The 19,862-nt window shown below is 35.4% G+C and overlaps 1 protein-coding gene across 1 annotated transcript in view; it reads right to left on the reverse strand.

The window, feature by feature from the left end:
* Nucleotides 1-19,862, reverse strand: part of LOC149072604 (uncharacterized) — a 72,646-nt gene that overhangs the window by 49,597 nt on the left and 3,187 nt on the right. The window contains exons 2-9 of the mRNA XM_089247031.1: nt 19,119-19,242; nt 15,241-15,330; nt 15,042-15,120; nt 14,390-14,484; nt 9,688-9,940; nt 9,101-9,399; nt 8,789-8,879; nt 7,577-8,124 (exon numbers count right to left, since the gene is read on the reverse strand). Of these exons, the coding sequence (XP_089103157.1) occupies nt 7,577-8,124; nt 8,789-8,879; nt 9,101-9,399; nt 9,688-9,940; nt 14,390-14,484; nt 15,042-15,120; nt 15,241-15,330; nt 19,119-19,235 (1,572 nt within the window). The 5' untranslated portion in view covers nt 19,236-19,242. The remainder of the gene's footprint in view (nt 1-7,576; nt 8,125-8,788; nt 8,880-9,100; nt 9,400-9,687; nt 9,941-14,389; nt 14,485-15,041; nt 15,121-15,240; nt 15,331-19,118; nt 19,243-19,862) is intronic.

A 19,862-nucleotide genomic window follows, 5' to 3' on the forward strand; every position in this document is an offset into this window, starting at 1 on the left:
GTCCAGCAGCCCAACCTTCAATAATTCAAAACACAGATTGGACTGTACACGAAAGGACCAGATTGTGGGGAAGACGTGTCAACTCTCTTCCCAAAAAATATAATGGGGGAAAAAACGAAATTTTTGTACTTGGAATACACATATATGCTCCTCTCTTTTATTAATCATCTGTCATTGAGAACCCCAGCAATGTCACCGCAAAAGACTGTTCCCCAAAACTAAACAATTAAAAAGAAAGACTGGATAGACCTTGCTCCAGGCCAGTCTTGATTAATTGAAACATTAATTAAAGACAGGATTTATTCTTTTTTAAATAACAATAAATTCTTTTCTAATAATCAATATGGTTTTCTCCCTAATAGAAACACAGAATCTGCTCTTTTAAACTTTTCTGAATACGCCTACAGGAATATTGATCAATCCAGAAATACAATAGGCATTTTTTTTTTTGACATAAGAAAAGCTTTGACAGTGTAAATCATAAAATATTGTTTTCGATTTTCTCAAATCTTATCTTACTAACAGAACTCAAAAAGTCAAATGCAATAATTATTTAAGTAATGGAGATAATCAGAGGAGTCCCACAAGGATCTAATTTAGGACCATTATTATTTATAATTTTTATCAATGATCTCTGTAATTTGAATATCAAAGGCAAAATCATCACATTTGCTAATGATACAGTAATACTTTATTCAGAAGATGACCTCCCAACACTTATCAACAATATAAATACTGACCTAATAATAGTTCGCAATTGGTTCATTGCTAATGATCTCCTAATCAATGTCTCCAAAAGTAAATTTATCAACTTTTCATTACAAAATATTCCACCTATTGCCTATGACATAATTTTGCATGAACCAATTTGTACTATCAATAATTCATGTAACTGTCAACATCTAGAGCAAGTATTCACCATAAAATACCTTGGTATTTATATTGATCAAAATTTAAAATGGCTCTCGCATTGTAATTATTTAAAATGACTCTCGCATTGTAATTATTTAAAATGACTCTCGCATTGTAATTATTTAAAATGGCTCTCACATTGTAATTATTTAAAAGCGAAACTCTGTTTCATTATTTACAAATTGCACAATCTGAAACCATACGTAAACCAATCTTTTTTGTTGACGTATTATCATTCAATGTTACAATCACACTTACTTTATGGTCTACCACTCTGGGGTAGTGATTATCTTACCACTATTGCTCCCTTAATTTCCTCACAAAAAAAAGCTATTAGAATTTTGATGGGAAATTACATCACTTCCTCCAATGAACTTTTTCCTAAATATCCTAACCTTAAGGCATTTATATTTTTTTAGATCCATACTTATAATCAAGAAAAAACAGTTTGCTATACCTTTGCACGTACAGTTCAAGTTATGCCTATTGGATGTTCGTCACGAACGTCCAATAGGCATAATTTCATATACTCTCTGCCTTTAGTTCATAAAAATATTCTCAAAAAACATTTCAGCTTCCTCATCCCTAAATTTTATAATAGCCTTCCAAATGAACTTTTACAGCCATCCACATTTTCACTTTCAAATAGTCAATATTGAAAACTACTTTTGATTTCGTCCTCAAATTCGCACTCCCTTTTTTGCTACAGATTGACTTCCCGCTCCAACTAATTAATTTCTCATTTAAAATTCCTTTTTGTTCTCAGCTCTGCTGTACTATTTCAAATCATATTATATAAACTCATGTTGATTTATTTATCGATTTTTTTTATATAAGGGGTCATTCAAGTATTACATCAGCATCAAAGGGGGAAAAGGGATTTCAGATTTGCTGACTTTTGATGACAAAGGGGAAGGGGGGGGGGGTTGAAGGTTGCTTACGTCATCAACCACCCTTTTTGAAGATATGAAATATTCTAAGCTGCTGACGAAATTTTGCTGACAAGGGGGGGGTCAAAAATGGCTAAAAATCTGCTTACGTAATACTTGAATGGCCCCTAAGTAATAATGCACCCCCTGCCGTTGCATCATTATATTGTATTTTATATATAACTTATGTACTATATGTGTGTGAGTATATTTTGATTTTTTCATTTTATCTTTTTTTCTCCTCAAAAGTTACTAAGCGCTGTAATTATATTTTATATTGTCAATTGTTAAAGTTTATAAATTAACTTCATTGTAACAACCAGTATGGGACCTATACTCTGTTCGCTCTAACTTGGGTCCTGATGTAAATAAACCGCTGTACCAATTTTTGATATCACTCTGCATCCTTTATCTCTATTGGTTGTAATTTTACCCGCCCCTTCATTACGTGTTCAGAACACGTAATGAACGTTTTTTCCCTCAAACGGGAGATTGTAAATCATTTTTTCATTGGAAATTTTTTTTCACTGTTCCCCAAATTTTTTTGAAATAAAAACTGTTGATAACACTAATTATAATAGAAAGAGGTATATATATCTCCCAAAAAAAAAATCGATAACATATTCTGTCGTTATCATGGCACACTCCTCAAGAGTTGGGATGACAGGGCTCCAGCCCAGACACAGCCTGGGGGGGGGTCTTGCGGCAGGATGTGGGGCCATGGTCGTTACAAAAGTTTGTGCGAGTTGTTTATTATTTTACGGCAGATAGTGAGAAAAAAAAATCCTAATTGTTTCTTATTACTTTTTTTTCTTCAGAATTTTACAATTTTATTTCCGAGCTAATTTACGCCGTATGATTTTCCTGGGCCGGATATGCTACTAATTATAACGTGAGACAAATTATGAGCAAATTACCGTTGTGTTGCCGCTTCTTATTTTTCTTGCAGGTCTGTATAATTAAATATTTCATAATAATCCATGGGCTGTAGAAGTTCCAATTTGATGAGAGAGTCATCCACATTTACTTCAACCTGTTGTTGATATCCTGTTTTTTGTCAACAATTTCGGTTTTTTATCCGTGCGTAGGTTGCGAGCCATGGCCCCAACATCCAGCAGCAGGTGCCCCTGGACTGCAATCTTTAATGGGTCCCCCAGGCCAGGCTTTCTCACCGGATCTATAGTGTCTGTCATAATGAGGCTAACTGAATCCAAAATGAGCATTACTCTTTCGAACCAGAGTTTCAAAACGTTACCTTCACGTCTACATGATAATCCTGACTTCGGCTCGCCGCCTTCGACGAAACCAATATTACTTCCTCCCAACAAGCTGCTCAAGCAGAAGTGAGAATTCTTTTGAAATGCGTACATTCACCACGAACGATAAGTGACCCCCCCCCCCTCGTTCAGTGTACGTCAAAGCACGTGGGTGAGAAAAAAAAATCTTGTTGACAGAAACTTTGTTTATAGGAGTCCAGAGCAGCTGCAAAGAAATGCATTTTCAAATGGCTCTGCCAAACAAGATAGACACGCATATTTCATTTATGTCATCAAACGATAAAGAAGAAAACTCTTTTTCTTGCAAGACCTCTTGAAGAAGCGTATACAAGTGTATATCAAATCTGTTTGCGAATAGGAATAATAATAATAAAATGAAACTTCCATTTAAAAATGGGACGGTAATGTTTGAGTGAGAAAGGCGTATCCTGTCAACACCCACCCTGAAGACATAGCAGCAAAAACACTTTGACCGATCTTTAAAAAATATTTTTTCCCATCTTCCAGATAACTTTAAAATAATATGGAATAAATATTTAAAAAAAAAAAAAAATTATGAGTTATTTTATGGTATGAGGGGCAAACGACAAAGGACTATATTTTTGGCGGTGTTGCGCAGTAAGAAAATGTGAAATGTTCTTCAACCAATCATTTTGGGCATCGCACACGTGCTTTTATTTACATCAGGACCCAAGTTAGAACGAACAGAGTATAGGTGTCTTATTGGTGGTTTTCATTAATCAAATGTAATACTTTTATCAACCTTATATTAATTAATAAATTGATTTGAAAAAAAAAATATTTATACTGATACGATGCAGGGCCGGAACTAGGGGGGGGGGCAACTGTTCTGGGCGGAAAAATTTAGGAGGCGGCAGCTTTGAACTGCAACAAAATTTAAAAAAATTTAATATCTTTGGAACTCAATTTTGCCTAATCAAAATCAAAACAAGTGTTTCAAAATGGGCTTTTGGGACATCACGTTTACTAGCAAAAAATCGGGACGGCCCGGTATGGTCAGCCCATGTAGGGATCACCAAATATATATTTATTATTATTTTTTTATCAAAAGGGGGTCACGCTTCAAAAAGTTTGTGCACCACTGGTCTAGTGGTCTAGGACGCTCACCCGGAAAGTGAAAAGACGTAGGTCAGATCACTGCTGACTAGACATTCAATAATTGTTTAGTGAGTTATGGTTAGATTCCCCACAAGTGTAGCTGAATTTTCTCTCTTTCCCAAAATTCATCTTCACATCAGCCAGTTGTTAAAACGAAATATGTAATCAAATTAACACTTCTTACTTGGGAGATTTTCAGCTATAATAGTGAAACTGTTTAATCCTGCACGATATCCTACCACCATCATCTAATTTTTGTTTTTTCACCCTCTCTTATATTTTTAGCAACTTGAATTGGACAGAGAAAAGAAGAGAAAAAATATGTGAACACAAGTCTCCCCTCCCATCGTTTTCAGAATTTAACAACGGATTCCACAGTCGGTAACTTTCTGCAGCATATGCATAAACATTAGATCAGTTGAGTCCACCTTTGACATGCGGGAGGGCAATGCCCTCAGCATGGGTAGAGATCCTCACTGGGAGAGGATCCAAAGAATGGACCAAAAGAATGAACTCGGATCAAGCCACGTCGAGAAGAAAAACTCCATAAAGTGCTATTTTTGCAAGAAGACCAGCCACGTTAAGAACAGATGTAGAAAATACATCGAGTGGACAAGGAATCATTGGGAGAAAACATCCAGGAGCTCAAGTGAAAATAAAGTGAGCGCCGCTCAGCAAAAGGATACCTTGCTTTCACTAGGCATACGTTCGGAAAACTGGATTGTGGATTTTGGTGCCACGTGAGTAATGATATCAATTTTTTCACATCGTTAGATAATTCATATATACAAATACAAATACAAATACAACGCCACAACAGGCAAAATGCCCAACGAGGTGGCTGATAAAAAGATGCCCATAAAAATATGGTTGTCATATGTTTCAAAAATACAGCAATCAAATCATATAAAGATAATATTGAAGTCGCAAACAGCGAAACAGCTCATTTGCTAGGCATAGGTTCCAGGAATATGCTATTGAAAAATTTAGATGGTACTGTGAAAAAAGTGTTACTTTCAAATGTATTGTATGCTCCTGATGTCGTCAGTAATCTTATATCCGTTCGTCAGCTAACTTTGCATGATGCTTCCGTGAACTTTCATGATGATTATTGTGAAATTCATAAAAATGGAAAGCAGATCGGCATTGCTGACTCTGTCAGAAATCTGTACAGATTACAGTTGTGTCAGTTACATAAAGTGAATACAGTGACTGGACATAAAGAAAATTGCGTACACACATGCCATCAAAAAATGGGTCATAGAGATATAGAAACCATCAAGAAGATGCATGCTGAAGGACTTGTTCATGATTTGCAACTCATTGACTGTGGTTTCAACATGTCTTGCGATATGTGCATGAAAGGGAAACTTTTGAGACTACCATTTCCCAAGCAATCCAAGCGTGAGTCAAGCACATCGTTGAATCTAATTCATACTGATGTGTGCGGCTCGATGCAAACGATCACACCAAGTGGAAAGCGGTATGTTGTCATGTTCATCGATGACTATTCAAGGTATACTCAAGTATATTTGCTGGCACATAAGTCAGACGTATCCAATGCTCTGAAACAGTACCTGAATCTTGTTGAAAATCAATTCGGTCGAAAAGTAAAGGTGATCTGATCGGATCGAGGAGGTGAATACCAGAATCAAAATTTGAGGAAATACTTAGCTGATAAAGTTGTGCAAACTCAGCTAACTGTGGCTTATTCTCCACAGCAGAATGGGGTAGCAGAAAGGGAAAACAGGACATACTGGACTGGAGATAAAGATGACATTAAGTCAACTACGGGATGTCTTCTGCAATGCCTCCGGAGCGGTCAGCTGGAATTCAAAGAAACAGCAAATGGTCGCTCTTTCCACAACAAAAGTGGAGCTCATGGCAAGTAATGGCTCATCAAACTCAGCCATTCAAGAACTTCTCTGGTTGCAGGAACTGAATTGTAAAGTTGCGCCAGCAAATGCATGACTCGGTACTGTGACAGCTGAAGTGCTATGTCACTCACCAGCAATCATGTGAAACACATTGATATATTTTGTTTGCGAGAAAATCAATGAAGATTTACCAGACATTCAGAATATTTACTCAGAATAAGTTACCCATCGAAAGTATATTCACGAAAGCACTTAATGTTGTAAAATTAAGAAATTTTATGTTTATTTATTTTTATATATATATATATATATATATATATATATATATATATATATATATATATGGGCCAAATGAAGTGGGGGTGTTGGAATAGTACCATTCTCCCCCTTACTGTGTGTATTCATGTTCTTTCACCATATATGAAACTTTTCTCTCTTTTGGGGACTTTCTGCTTTCCATAAACTTGATTGCTGCTGTATGATCGTTATTCTCTTTGCTTGTATTAAATGTTGTTTGTCTGACTAGACATGTGTTTCGTTTTCCCTCTCTCATCGTCGTCTCTTTCCCTTCCACATTCTGCCTGCCCGCATGAACTGCCTTAGTTGCGACCATGGGTGTGACTGCATCTTCTCAAGTCCAGCATGTGTGTGCACATGTTACCAATAAAAATACAATCTATCTCTGCCCCACATTGCATTCACAGATTCCAATCTGAATCCACAATATATGCACAAAATAAATATAAAACGCAACAGATCTGCAATTAGATACCTGGTCAACTTGTTGCCCAGAATATATTACATTCTGGCAGACTCTTGTAATGTTGATTCAATGGCCAAAGAGTGAATTCAGATCCCAACTGATAAGGCACATCTGACTAGAGCATTGTGGGACATTCTACTTGAAAGCGGGATGTATGGTCTCCGATGGATTGGTATATTCTATCCGAAGAAATTTATTATTACTTTGCAAAGCAAGTACACTTCGAGAAACACCAATCATTTTTGACTTCCTGCATCCCTGACTACATTCATAGTTGGAAAAATATATAGCAGATGGCAGCACTATAACAAGCATTAGGTAGAAACAAACTTCACATAAGGTTCACAAAGCATACACGCACATTCCAACATGTACTCATTCATTAGAAATTCCATAGAGGAATATGAATGAGGTGAATGTGTGTAGTTTACCAGTAGTATTTTCTATCATGCAAAGTGTTAATACTATAAACCAGGAATTCTCAAACTCAAACTATGTGCTGCAAACCTTTGTCAGGGCACTGCGGAGTGGTGGTCTGACAAAGGTTTTTCAGAGGGATGCTAGTTAAACAGCTCTGGGGAGCCACCGATAAGAGTTGATTAGAGTAAGGGGTGCTGGGGGAGTTTGAGAACCCCTGCTATAAACAATCAATTTATAAGAGTGCTTCAAAAGATATAAAAATATATAATAAAAACTCACAGGTATATCTTCAATAACATGAAATCTATTATTTATCCATTGTTCTTTATTGGCATGTGGTTCATCATTTCTTTGCTGTGCATCAGAGGATTTATTTAACAAATTGGCAGATCTGGATTGTTCAACAACAAATGATTTGTTATCTGTGTGTTTAGGAGACATTTTTTCAAAGGATTTGTCATTTGGTAGACTAGAAGGCACGCCAAAAACTTTATCAATCATCCGTCTAGCATCTGCAACTGCTTCACTGTTTTCTTCATCCACAGTATAAGTGCCTGTATCACTTCGAGCATCTTCATTTCTTGATGTTACTTCATTTCTTTCAATCTCTGCTGGGGAGTTATGCGTAACTGCTTTTTCTGAGGATGGATGAGGAAGATTATTACTTTTTGGATAATTAATTTGGTTGATAGTGAGTTCTTTATCCATCTCATCTCCTTTAAACATCCTTTGAATCAGGTAAGATGCTCCATGACTGAGAATTGGGCTTGTTTTTTCATTTACTTCATGATCCAATTTTGCATTAGCATCCAAGTTTCCTGATGTCTCTAAACAATGAATTGAAAGAAAAATTAATTAATGCATACAATCAAAATATAAAATACAGTAAGCCTCAATTTAATGATAAAACTATATTTTTTAATTTGACAAAAAACTGGACAGAAATTCATTGAAATTTGTGTCTCCATAGCAGTGTATAATCTGCATGTGAAAATTTTATTCATGAATCAAGAAATCTTATGAAATATAAATACAAGGCCACAACAGGCAAAATGCCCAACTAGAAAATGTCCAAATGGAAAGTGTTGTTTAACATTTTTGTAAAAAAAAACATGTTGATTTTTCTACTCTCTCATCTGTATGCCACCTACGAAAATCTTTAGAAAATTATTTTTTATGAATTAATATTTAAAATATTTATTTCTGCTTTAACTTTTCAGAAACAAAATCTGCAGATAAGAAGCAGCAGTATATAATCAGCATCAAAGAAATTTTCATGTTTTTTAAGCATATATATATATATCACGTTATCTCTCATCTAAATTGAGTTAAGCTTATATCAATGGGGGAAAAAAATCATTCACACTACACTGAAACTAAAAATTTGAATGCATTTTTACAACAGCTAAAATTAAATCCTTATATGAAAAAAAAATCAAAATGTTTTTTGACCACTAGAAAATTTAGCTACATGAAACATGAAATATATACTTTCTCCAAGATCTCTTTTCTTAGGAGCCTCTACTTTTTCTGTGCTCTTGGAAACTTTCACAACTTTTTGTAAAACTGGCTTCAATGTTGGCTAGACAGAATAAATGTTAAATTTAGATAAAGAAATTAAAATACTTGAGAAAGGTGTAACTAATTTTAAACTGATTCAACAAAATGAAAGCATAGAAAGAAAGAAAAAAATTCAAAAACTATTAAGATAATAAATTTTTACCAAGTATTACTTATCTTATAAAAGTGTGAATTATATGTTTGCACAATACATATATATGGTGTGAATGAAAATGGGCTCACTTTTCCTCCAGATTCTGTTTTACATGCTTGCTTTTGTCTACATACTTTTCCTGGATCCTTTTTAGGGGCATATTTGCTTATGCTATCTCGTATACTGAAGTCTTTTTGTGGAGTGGGACTGTCGAAAGGAACTGTGAAGGCCATTGCTAATGATCCTGTTGATCCTGCAGTTGCTCCACTACATTCAGACATGGAATGTTCAGGTTTAGGAAGTTCTAAAGAGTCATGTATTTCAGTTGTCAACTTGTTTGATGCAAAGCTATTATTCTCAGAATTGGCTTTCATTTTTTCCATTGAAGCTACACATGGGAATAGTAAAAAGATAAGAATATCTATGAATAAATATCTAACTTCATCTTCATGTGTTCATTACACACATCGACACTCTATTCAACAGATTCATATATTCTCTGTACAACACCAATTCAGTTTTTCACAAACATTGGTGAAAAAAAAAGATTATTTCTTTCTGTTTTTTCATAAAATAATAAGCATTAGGGAATCAAAACATTTTTTAAAAAATTTCCAATCATTTGTATGATGAAATTACAAAAAAAAAAATCATTGATAAAAAAAAAAATAATTACTTTCTGGATATAATGTTGCAGACTCTGCAAGGACCTGAGGAGAACTCTTTCGAAAAGTCAAAGAACTAAATGAAGGGGAAACAGTTTTTTGCGCACAACTCTCTTCTGCTTTTGTATAATCAGTAATGTCATGTAAATCTTCCAAAGAATCTTGCAGCTTATTTCTCTTTTTCTTCTCAAACACTTTTCCAGATATTGCAAAAGTTGGACTTGGATCTGGAGTTTTAGACCTGCTATCCTTACAGCTCTCTGACTGAATAAAAATAAAGAAATTCAACATAACTAAGTTTTAAAAATTCAAAATATTCTCTAGAATTTTTTTTTCTTTCACATTAAACAACTTACAGCAAGGGAGTCAATATTTTGTGAGCATTGATGTACCTGCATAATAGCATATATGGTGAAATAAAAAAAATTTCCATGTAAAAAATGAGTGATTTGTTGTGACTTCACATTTTATGTCTCAGTAGCAACTTTTTGTAAAGCACCTATTTCATCTTGAAGAAAATAAAAATTCAACAAATCACAAATCCCAGAAAGATCGCTGTGACTTCAGTCAAGCCAAGCAGTGAACTAGCCCCACAATTTAATCTGAATGGTAATGCCACAATTTATCTGAATCACTTGGGACTAGCCTTACAATTTAATCTGAAAAAATATTGGTTATTATTATTTTGTTTGAAACAGTGTTTCTCAAAGTATGTATCGTGGCTCCTACGGGCGTCACCAACCTTTGTCAGGGCCGTCACAACGAGCTAGTGATATTGATGTTGTGCATCTTTGTGCTTTAATCCGTCTAATGCTTATTATGCAATATTATGTCGCAAGTTCTATAGAAGAAACACAAACACCATTCTTTCACTTGGCGAGTGTGTGTGCACCAATTTGAGATAAGAAAAAGTAAACTTGAGAAGATAAAAACTCATTTTTCACTCAAAATCTTCTTTATCCCTTTTTGAAGTAAAACTTCTATAGCGACATGACAGTGAAAGGGACATAAGAGTGAAAGTTGGTGAGGGAAAGAAAATTCATCACAGAAAGTGCTAATGCTTTCTTTTCCCTTAAAAACCTGTTCCGTAGAATAACTGATTGTGTGATAAAGTTCGGTGAAGCAGATAGGTTGTGGTGGAAAGGATGTCAATAGATATTCCGCTGTATAAGAAAATAAAGTTGGGTGGGGGAGGTAGTAGCCACTATGGATCGGGACACGGAGCAATGAATATCCTAAAGCGCATGAAAGGAGCAAGCTACTGTCTCTCGTGACCTATTCGAGCTATTAATATATCTAGCAAGTATTTGCAACCGGTTCTGGTGCAGTCAATAGGGGTCATTCAAGTATTATGTCAGCATCAATGGAGGAAGGGGGGTTCCGATTTGCTGACTTTTGATGACAAGAGAGGAAGGGGGTTTGAATTATGCTTTTATGCAATATCATCAACTACTCTTCATAAAAATAATTCTTAATGGCATCTTTACTGAGTGTGCCATAAACGAGAAAAACCTTTCCCTAGATTGTGGGCACTTGAACTAATATCCCCTATTGATAAGTCTTCTATAGAGCCACTTTAGTAATCTTTAAATGTTTTGCGGATCTTTTAAGTGATCTGGAAATGTGTCTGAGCTCTATAATTGTGTCGTAGGCTGCATAAGTGCTCTGGAACTGCACCGCGCATTGCTCAAATGATCTGTGAATATGCTATGGATCACTTAAGTAATGAGAATATGCAGCGAGTAACAATTAACTTGAATGATGTAGAACTACACTGCAGGCCACTTAAGACTCTAAAATTGCGTCTGAAGTGTTCTGGAACTGTGTTGCGGGTCACTCAAGTGATCAGTAAATGTGCCATGGGCCTACTTGAGTGATCTGAAAATGTGCCACAGGTGGCTTAAATGTTCTGGAATTGAGCCATGGGTCACTTAAGCAATCTGTAAATGCACCGCTTAGTTCATTTTTACAAAATCAGATTTGAGGTGGCTCGCCGCATCAGATAACCCTGGGGCTACATTCCGCCCATGGGCCATGGGTTGAGCTCAATGGCTTAAAGGGTAGGTCGCGATGAATTTCTTAAAGAAAAAGTTGAATTCTTAGCCTTCAAATAGCATTGAAATGAATAGAAATTTATTAGAATAACATATCAATATATTCTCTTCCAATATTTTAATTTTTTTTTAAATATTTTTTGCATCAGAAAAATAGATTTTTGATCGTCTGAGGAGGGGGAATGCTTGTGCCCCCCCCCTCTTGTAGGGCTCTGATTCCAATGTGCATTAGGAGGTAGGAGGCAGAGCTGACAAAATTTTGCTGACAAGGGTGGAGGGTCAAAAAGGGCTAAAAATCTGCTGACATAATACTTGAATGGCCCACAGAGCGTAGGACTCACAATCTAGAGGTTACAGGTTCGATTCCAGCTCATCACATCTGTTACAATTTTTTTTCCCTTTTATCTTTACATTTTTTTGAAGTGAAACTTCTATAGCGACATAACAATGAAAGCAACATAAGATTGAATTTCTGTGAGGGAATGGAAATTCATTACAAAAAGTGAAACACTTTCTTTTTTCTCAAAACGCAGCTTTCCTTTTCCTCTAATTGATTGTGTGATGAAGGTCCGAGAAATAGATGGGTTGTGGTGGTGGGGGGATGTCAATAGAGGTTCGACTGTGTAGGAAAATAAAGTTGGGTGGAGAGGGATAGTTTGAACGGTTTATGTCGGACAAAGACAGTCTATTACCTTTCCCTACCCCCTGTGATGCCGCACTCCCTTGTAGACACGAGAGTATATTTTGTATGCAAATGCAAGTTTTGTGACATCAGAGTGCCAGCTCCTAATTGGCTGCGCTGTCATAATGCAATTTCATTTATTTTAAATAATTTTTTATTCAATTACATTGATGTCAGGTTATTTTTTTTATGATCTCTGATTTATTTTTCTTGACTGTTATTCTGTAATCGGATCGTCCCCAATTATAGTCCCAATATAAAGCCCCTGCCCCCATCTGATTAGAGCCAACCAGAAATTTTTAGTGAACAAATCTGCCACACATGGGATTCACAGTGGTTCAATTATGATGCCAAACGTGTTACAATTATACGGGACAAATGGTGTCTTGAGATTTAAGGGGTCAATTAGATCTAGTGAGTCAAGTTTAGGGGAGAGGGGAAGTTTAAGAAAAATAAGTGGTCAGCAAGATCAATCTTATTTAAAATTAAATTTAAAATTTCTAAATTCAATATTAAATAATTAAAATTAAAGGAAACCTGATATTTTCTGTATTTTATGCCAAGGTGAACTCGGAAAGTAAAGTCATCTGGTCCCCGCCAGGACTCGATTCCAAACCCTCTTGCATTCTAGGCAAGCATGCTACCATCTACATCACTGGAGACAAGATCCTGCCTACCTTATTTCACCCACTGTGGCACTGAAGTAGAGGCATTAGTAGCTTCTCTCTTAACTTCAGCAAATGGCCCCCAGGTGGAACGGTAGAGATAGAGATAGACGGCTCTTTTTCTCAGCTCAATATATCTATTTTCTGGATTTTATGCCAAGGTGAACTCAGACAGAAAAGTCAACTGGTCTCCATTGGGAACACAGGGTCGTGTCACCAATGCTGTAGATGGTGGCATGCTTGCCCAGAATGCATTAAGGCCTGGGTTCGAGTCCCGGCAGAGACCACACTTTTCTTTCCGAGTTCACCTTGGCATAAAATACAAAAAATAATAATAAATGCATAATGTCTGTTTCCTTGATATACTGGGCTGAGAAAAAGGCATCTATCTCTAATTAAATTTAATTGAGGTGAATCTAGTCATGTCAAACCTAGAAGTTTCACTTCTATCACGCATGATTATTCACATGCAGATTTTTTTTCTATGCTTGTCTTTATTTGAGGGGCATTGTACATTGGAATAATTTCGTAGAGAGAGGATTTAAAACTGACTAGAGTGGATTATCAAATTATAAATGATATCGAGTACAATATGCAAAGACGTGAAGTTGCCAAAAATACTGTGGGGTGAGGGCCGCAAAAACCCTCTGCTTGTTTTAAAACCAGAAACAAATGAGATATATTCGGCCAAAAATTGCTACCTCTTGTAATGACTAATATTCATATAATAGAAATATTTAAATCTATATATACTTTTTTTTTTTTAATAATGTGTTTTTGTGTTCATGTATTTTATATGCATAATAAAGCACCCGACACCGCCCAGCCCCCTCATCCGGGGCAATGGCTAAAATCGACAATGGTCGATAGAGAATGGGTGGTGCACGGTATGAAATGAATCACTAATAATCAGTCAAAGGTATCTCCTAATCTCTATATACAGTACATTGTCTTTGCTATTGAATCACTAAAACCTGTCTGTGTGCAAGTAAAATCCTTTATACTTGCAAGCATATAAAAAAAATAATCTAACTAGAATAACTTCTTTTTCCTGTTTTCACGAAAAAATCCAGATTTCCACTTTTCATGGATTCTTGCAGTGAGGAAAAAATAAATTGCATTGTAAGAAGGAGCGAGAACAAAAACACTGGATAGGTTAAAGTGGTTCTTTTATGAATGCACAATAGCTACTAAATTTTCCTGGGAGATGCAGATGAATGATGACTAGGGTAAGAGAGCGATGGGCGACAAAAGTTTGAGAACCACTGATTTAAAGAATTATATATAGCTTTAAAAAAGCAAAATTCCCTACCTTTTCTGACCAAGAAAGACACATGCGATTTTCTGGTGATTGATCATCAGATGAAACTCCTCCATTCATATATCGAAGGTTGAAAACATCTGGGCGTGTCAATATTAAGGAAATTAAACTTAAATAAACAAAATGTTAATGCATATTTTTTTATGCTACGAACAATTCTATTTTTAAGAACAATTTCATCTAATCAAATATGATATCAAATTTTATTCAATTTGAAGTATAGATAGAATTTTATATATATAAATTAGAAAATAAGTGCAGCAAAGAAAGTTTTAACTGCTAATCCATTTATCAACCATTTTGATTTTTTTCAAGTGGTACCAAGTGTCTAGAAACTGTTGAATAAAAGACACACACCTAATTTCTCTTTCATGTCCACAAATGTTCACACTCGTAACTACTTATGGCTTGGGAGTAATGTTCCTGCTAAGCCGTGTGTGAGAATGGCCATGCACAGGGAAGGCGCTTCTATGCAAGCAAAATCTCGAAATTCACCATTGGTGCATATGACAAATTGCATTGTGTGTTAAATTAATAAAGAAAAAAAATTTTTTTTTGATTCACTAAACAATTATAGAATAATGGAGCTATAACCATAAATTTTATACAAATATAGTCAACACGTAACAAAACAAAAGGATATCATATCCAAATCTAAGCATATTTGAACGTTCCAACTTGACATAAGCTTGTTCAGGTATTCTTCTGCCATTCACATATGTCTGAAAGAATGATATAAATATCATTGAAATATATTTATTCTGACAAAGGATTGAAAGTTCATATGTTAATGAGTGAAAGAGAGATTATACTATTCATTGCATATATATATAAAAACTTACCCCTGTAACACTGTTCAAATCTTTAATGAATATATGTTGAACTTTAACATCATAAAATATAACAGCATGCCTTTTATCTGCACTGACAGACTGCAAATAAGATTAATCTTGAAGAAAATTCTATTTTATTGCATTGAAAATTCAATTCTAATCCAATCAGTAAATTTTTCAATTTTACAAGAAATCAAGAATGATATCTAAAAAAATAATGTATTTTAAAAACAATATTAAAGTTATGATATGCAGTAAGCAGGAAAGTAAGAGTACTAGTCATAGAATGTAAGATTCATATTTTTTTATTTGAAGAAGAAAAAACAACTGAACAATATGTAAATAAAATATTATTTTATATCAAAATCCAGTGTCCTCTTCCAGAATATTTGCTTATTTTTTGCAGTCAGGTAGTGGAAGAACCATCTGTGTGACAACTTGTGCACAGAATATAGTACAGTAAAACCTCTGTTTTGCAGACATGGCAGGACAAAAAAATTCGTTCATAAAAGAGGAGTAAAGAGGATTAATCAGTGGTTTGAAAAGCATACTTTTATTATACAGTACATGGGGAAATTATTATTGGGTCATGAAAGAGGGCTGACCGCATCTGAGAGGTTTTACTGTGTTACAAAAACTGCCACCTCCGGACAACAGCCACATTTTGTTGGCTCCGAAGGCATCCCATAGACTTAATATTACAGGCAACCTCCGAACAACAGCCACTTTAGACATTCAGAAAAAAAAGTGCCCATTTCACTGCGAGAAAAATAATTTTCCAAGCTGATTTTCAAGGAAGTTTTTCCCCCCCAAACTCTGTGGAGGAAATGGGAAATGTATACGTTCTTTTCCTGGGTACAAATGCTAGATGGGTATATTGAAGGCAGTGGAGATGGAAAAAGGTCCATTTAAGTGATCTATAGTTGTACTGCAGGCTACTTAAGTGATCTTTAAATTCACCACAGGTCACTTAAGTGATCTTTAAATTTACCACAGGTCACTTAAGTGATCTAAAAATGTGCTGCGGATCACTTAAATGACCTGGAACAGCACCCAGATCACTTAAGTGATCTGTAAATGTGTTGTTTGGTTTATTCTCACAAAATTACGTTTGAGATTGTGAGCTACATCAGATGACTCCAAGACTATGGACACATGGGCATGATGCAGGAGAGGAAAATAACTGCATAAAAATGGAAAATACAGGATTGTATAGCACCTGTCACTCACAACATGCATTCCCCACACAAAAGGTTCATCTTCAAGGTTGCACACAAAGAAATGCAACTGGTTCTATTTCTTTGCATGTTTTTTTGCTACTCGCCATGATCACACGAAGAATTTTAGCACACTGCAGGGTATTTCTCTTTTTTTCTCCTCTCTTTTGTATTTTTTTTCTTTTTTGCTATTTCGAAATGGATTAATTTGGAAATTTTTTCATGTTGATTTTTCTCACTTGTTCTCTATTTTTTCAGCCACCCTGTTGGGAAATTTGCCTATTGTGGCTTCTGATTTTGTATTTATATTTGCATAAAGCAAGGGTTCTTAACCTATGAGTTGCAACCGAAACCTAGTTTGCAGGGGATTCTGAGATGGGTCATACTGTAAGACACTTTAATATACATTAGTAAATAGCCTTACTTTGTTAAAGGGGGCTGTAGGTCATACAAATTCACATAAAATCTAGTTAAAAATCCATTTGTTGCTGGGTCACCAGTTTCAGTGCATCTTAACAACATCTGCCGATTTGGCTGCAACCCAGACATTTTTTGGGGCTCTCTTGAGCCATTATTTTATACAATGTTTTAGAAGTCTACTCAAAAATTTATAACATTATTACTGAATGCACAGTAGAGGCAACGAAAATGTTTTAGACCTGTGTACACTCGACTTGATCTTGAGATTTGTTTCTGAATTAATTCTGGAGCTACTTCGACCATTGTTATAATATGATGAAACATGAAACCCCCCCCCCCCCCACTGGCTTCGATGCCGTCGATGCAGGAGAATGTTGAAAAATATCTATAGAAAAATATAAACCCCCAAATGAAAATTAGGAAATGATGAGAATTTGAAATTAATGAAAGAAATGAATAATTCCAGAATAAGTGAAAACATTTAAAAAAAAAACCAATTCCAGTTGAGAGTTTCCAATAATTTGGAGCTCCATGTTTAATTCAGGGCCCTTTCTCAGGCCCTGTTGGATCACCTGTTAAGATGGTACTGCCACTGACTGGTTTTAAAAGATTATAAAACCAACCATTTTATTATTTAAGATTATTTAATAAGCATATTTTCAAATTCGAAATAGACCCATGGGTTGCAAAGTTGATCCTTTTTTAAAAGATATTCTGAGTTAATTTTTATGGTAGAGTAGCAATAGAAAATGATGGTGTGACGTCATGAAACTTGCATTCGCATGCAAAGTATACTCTTTTGTTGCCAGGGGGGTGGAAGCTGCTCGAAAACAGGTTTGACATCCAGTGCCGTCTTAACGTATGGGCCCTGGGGCCTCAAGAGAAGAGGAGCCTCACAAAAATAAGATCCGGTTGAAATTTTCTACGATTTACCAGGTAGGGCCTCCAAAAAACCATTTGGCCCGGGGCCCATGATACTCTTAAGACGGCTCTGTTGACATCCAGCTTGAAAACTCTCCCATGTGTCCGTAGCCCAAGGGCCACATTTGGCCTGCATGTCATGGGTTGCGCATGTATTAGTGCTGCACAAACCGTGGGTCACTACCCCCTTGGGGGGGGGGTCACAAGAGATTCTCCAAAATAAAGACTTCCAAAAACGAAATTCATTTTTATTTAAAAATATGTCAAAACTGAAGAATGCCTTTATTGAGCTGAGCTAATTACCATGGACCATACAATGTAATTTTATCAAATTCTACTTGTACAATAACCAATATATCGCCTCCATCATACTTTTTTTCTGGAGAATCCCAATCAGAGCCGAGCCAAGAGCTAAATTTTATGAACAAAAATATGACCCCCTCCACAACAAAAAAAAGTCATGTGTTACCTCTGGATCATTGATGTCACTTTTTTGTTCTATAGGAAAAAAGATTTTCTCTGTATGATTTGAAAATAAACTTAACTTTTGGAGTGTCATATTGATATGCTTAAAACTTTTCCTCCACTGTGTTCAGATAATATCAAGTAATGGAAAAAAAAACCTGTTCATAAATGCTCTTGTGGATCAATGGGAACTCCACCAACCCTTCATGATCAGACTACTGTACGTCTTCCTCTGCCAAACTCCAGGAATTTTTAACCTTCCACCCCTTACTTTTCACCCAATTCTTTTGCTCTGACAGTAGACACATGAAAATTCACTCAACTGTCAGCTCTGTGTAATTTATACTATTTACCTCTGGAAAGATCCTTTATAAGTATTTCAGTTCCCATCTACCATCGTTTGGTAGATTTGGTTTGGTAGTATGATGGGTAAAATTTCACCACTTTCTCTCTATAGTTCAGTGGTGAGAGATTAGCTAAATATTTGCCTTTTATGGAGTTTTACAGTAGGCAGTTGCACACATCATAAATGTCTTAGTAGAAGCAAATACAGGCTCTTTAACTGATGGAGGGGAAGACAAATCACTAAGGGTGTGTATAGTGAGCATGAGAACAATAGTCTACTCCTGCCCTCCTACCTATGCCACCAATAAAATTTTTCAATGAATAGGGGAGGAGGAACAATTTTTATTGCAAAAAGTGTGTAACATAATATTTTTTTTATTTATAAACCTCTCATACAATTTTTTTAAATACTTTTCTCTCTAGTAACAAAGAAAATACTAATACTACTTGGTATTCGCCAGCGATTTTGATTGATTCATTGCAACAAGTCAATAACATGAAAAAAGATTGATCTATTACCAGCAAGAGAATGTCACATTCTTCTGTTCCAACAAACATCATACCAGGCATAATTTGGAATGTTTTCCCATCTTTACGAACCAAGAACCATCCTATGTTTTCTTTAGTGTAATCCATACTGTAGCTATAAAGCATTGATGTAGGTTAATCTCAAATAACCTCATTAAAAAATATAGGCACAGTGCACCGCAAAAGTTTAGACCCTTATGAAATTTGCTCTTAAATTTAAAAAAACTGAACTATTGAATAATAAGTATTAACAGATACTTCTCTCTCCCTAAAAATATTTTTTGCACATTTGAATATCAAAAACAGTGCTGTAATTCGTAATAAAAAAGTTTTTGCAAAAAGAGTGAAATTTGAGTTTGTAAAAGTTTAGACAAAATAAAGAATTTTTAAGATTTGGCAAAATATGCAAATTTATCATAAATGACGTCCCCACTGTTCAGTATTTATATTCTCCACACAATAGAATCAGTTATTTGAGATGCTGCTAGCTACAGATAACAGAATATGGAAGTTGAAAGTGGAAGGGAGGACTGTTTTAGAAATCACGGCTCCCTTACAACATTATAAAATGTCTATCTGTCTATTTACAGAGTATTATCTGGAAGTGGTATATACAGCACCAAACACAGATCAAAGAGGCCACTATGATGAACCACGTGTCCAATCTCCGGGATCAAGAGTGAACATCACAAGCCAACATAAGAGTCGAGAGCATAAACTCAAAATCATTTCATC

This window comes from Pholcus phalangioides, unplaced genomic scaffold (genome assembly GCF_987345545.1).
Source record: "Pholcus phalangioides strain wild (caught in Gottingen) unplaced genomic scaffold, Ppha-v1.0 ptg000017l_1, whole genome shotgun sequence".
Lineage (NCBI taxonomy): Eukaryota > Metazoa > Arthropoda > Arachnida > Araneae > Pholcidae > Pholcus > Pholcus phalangioides.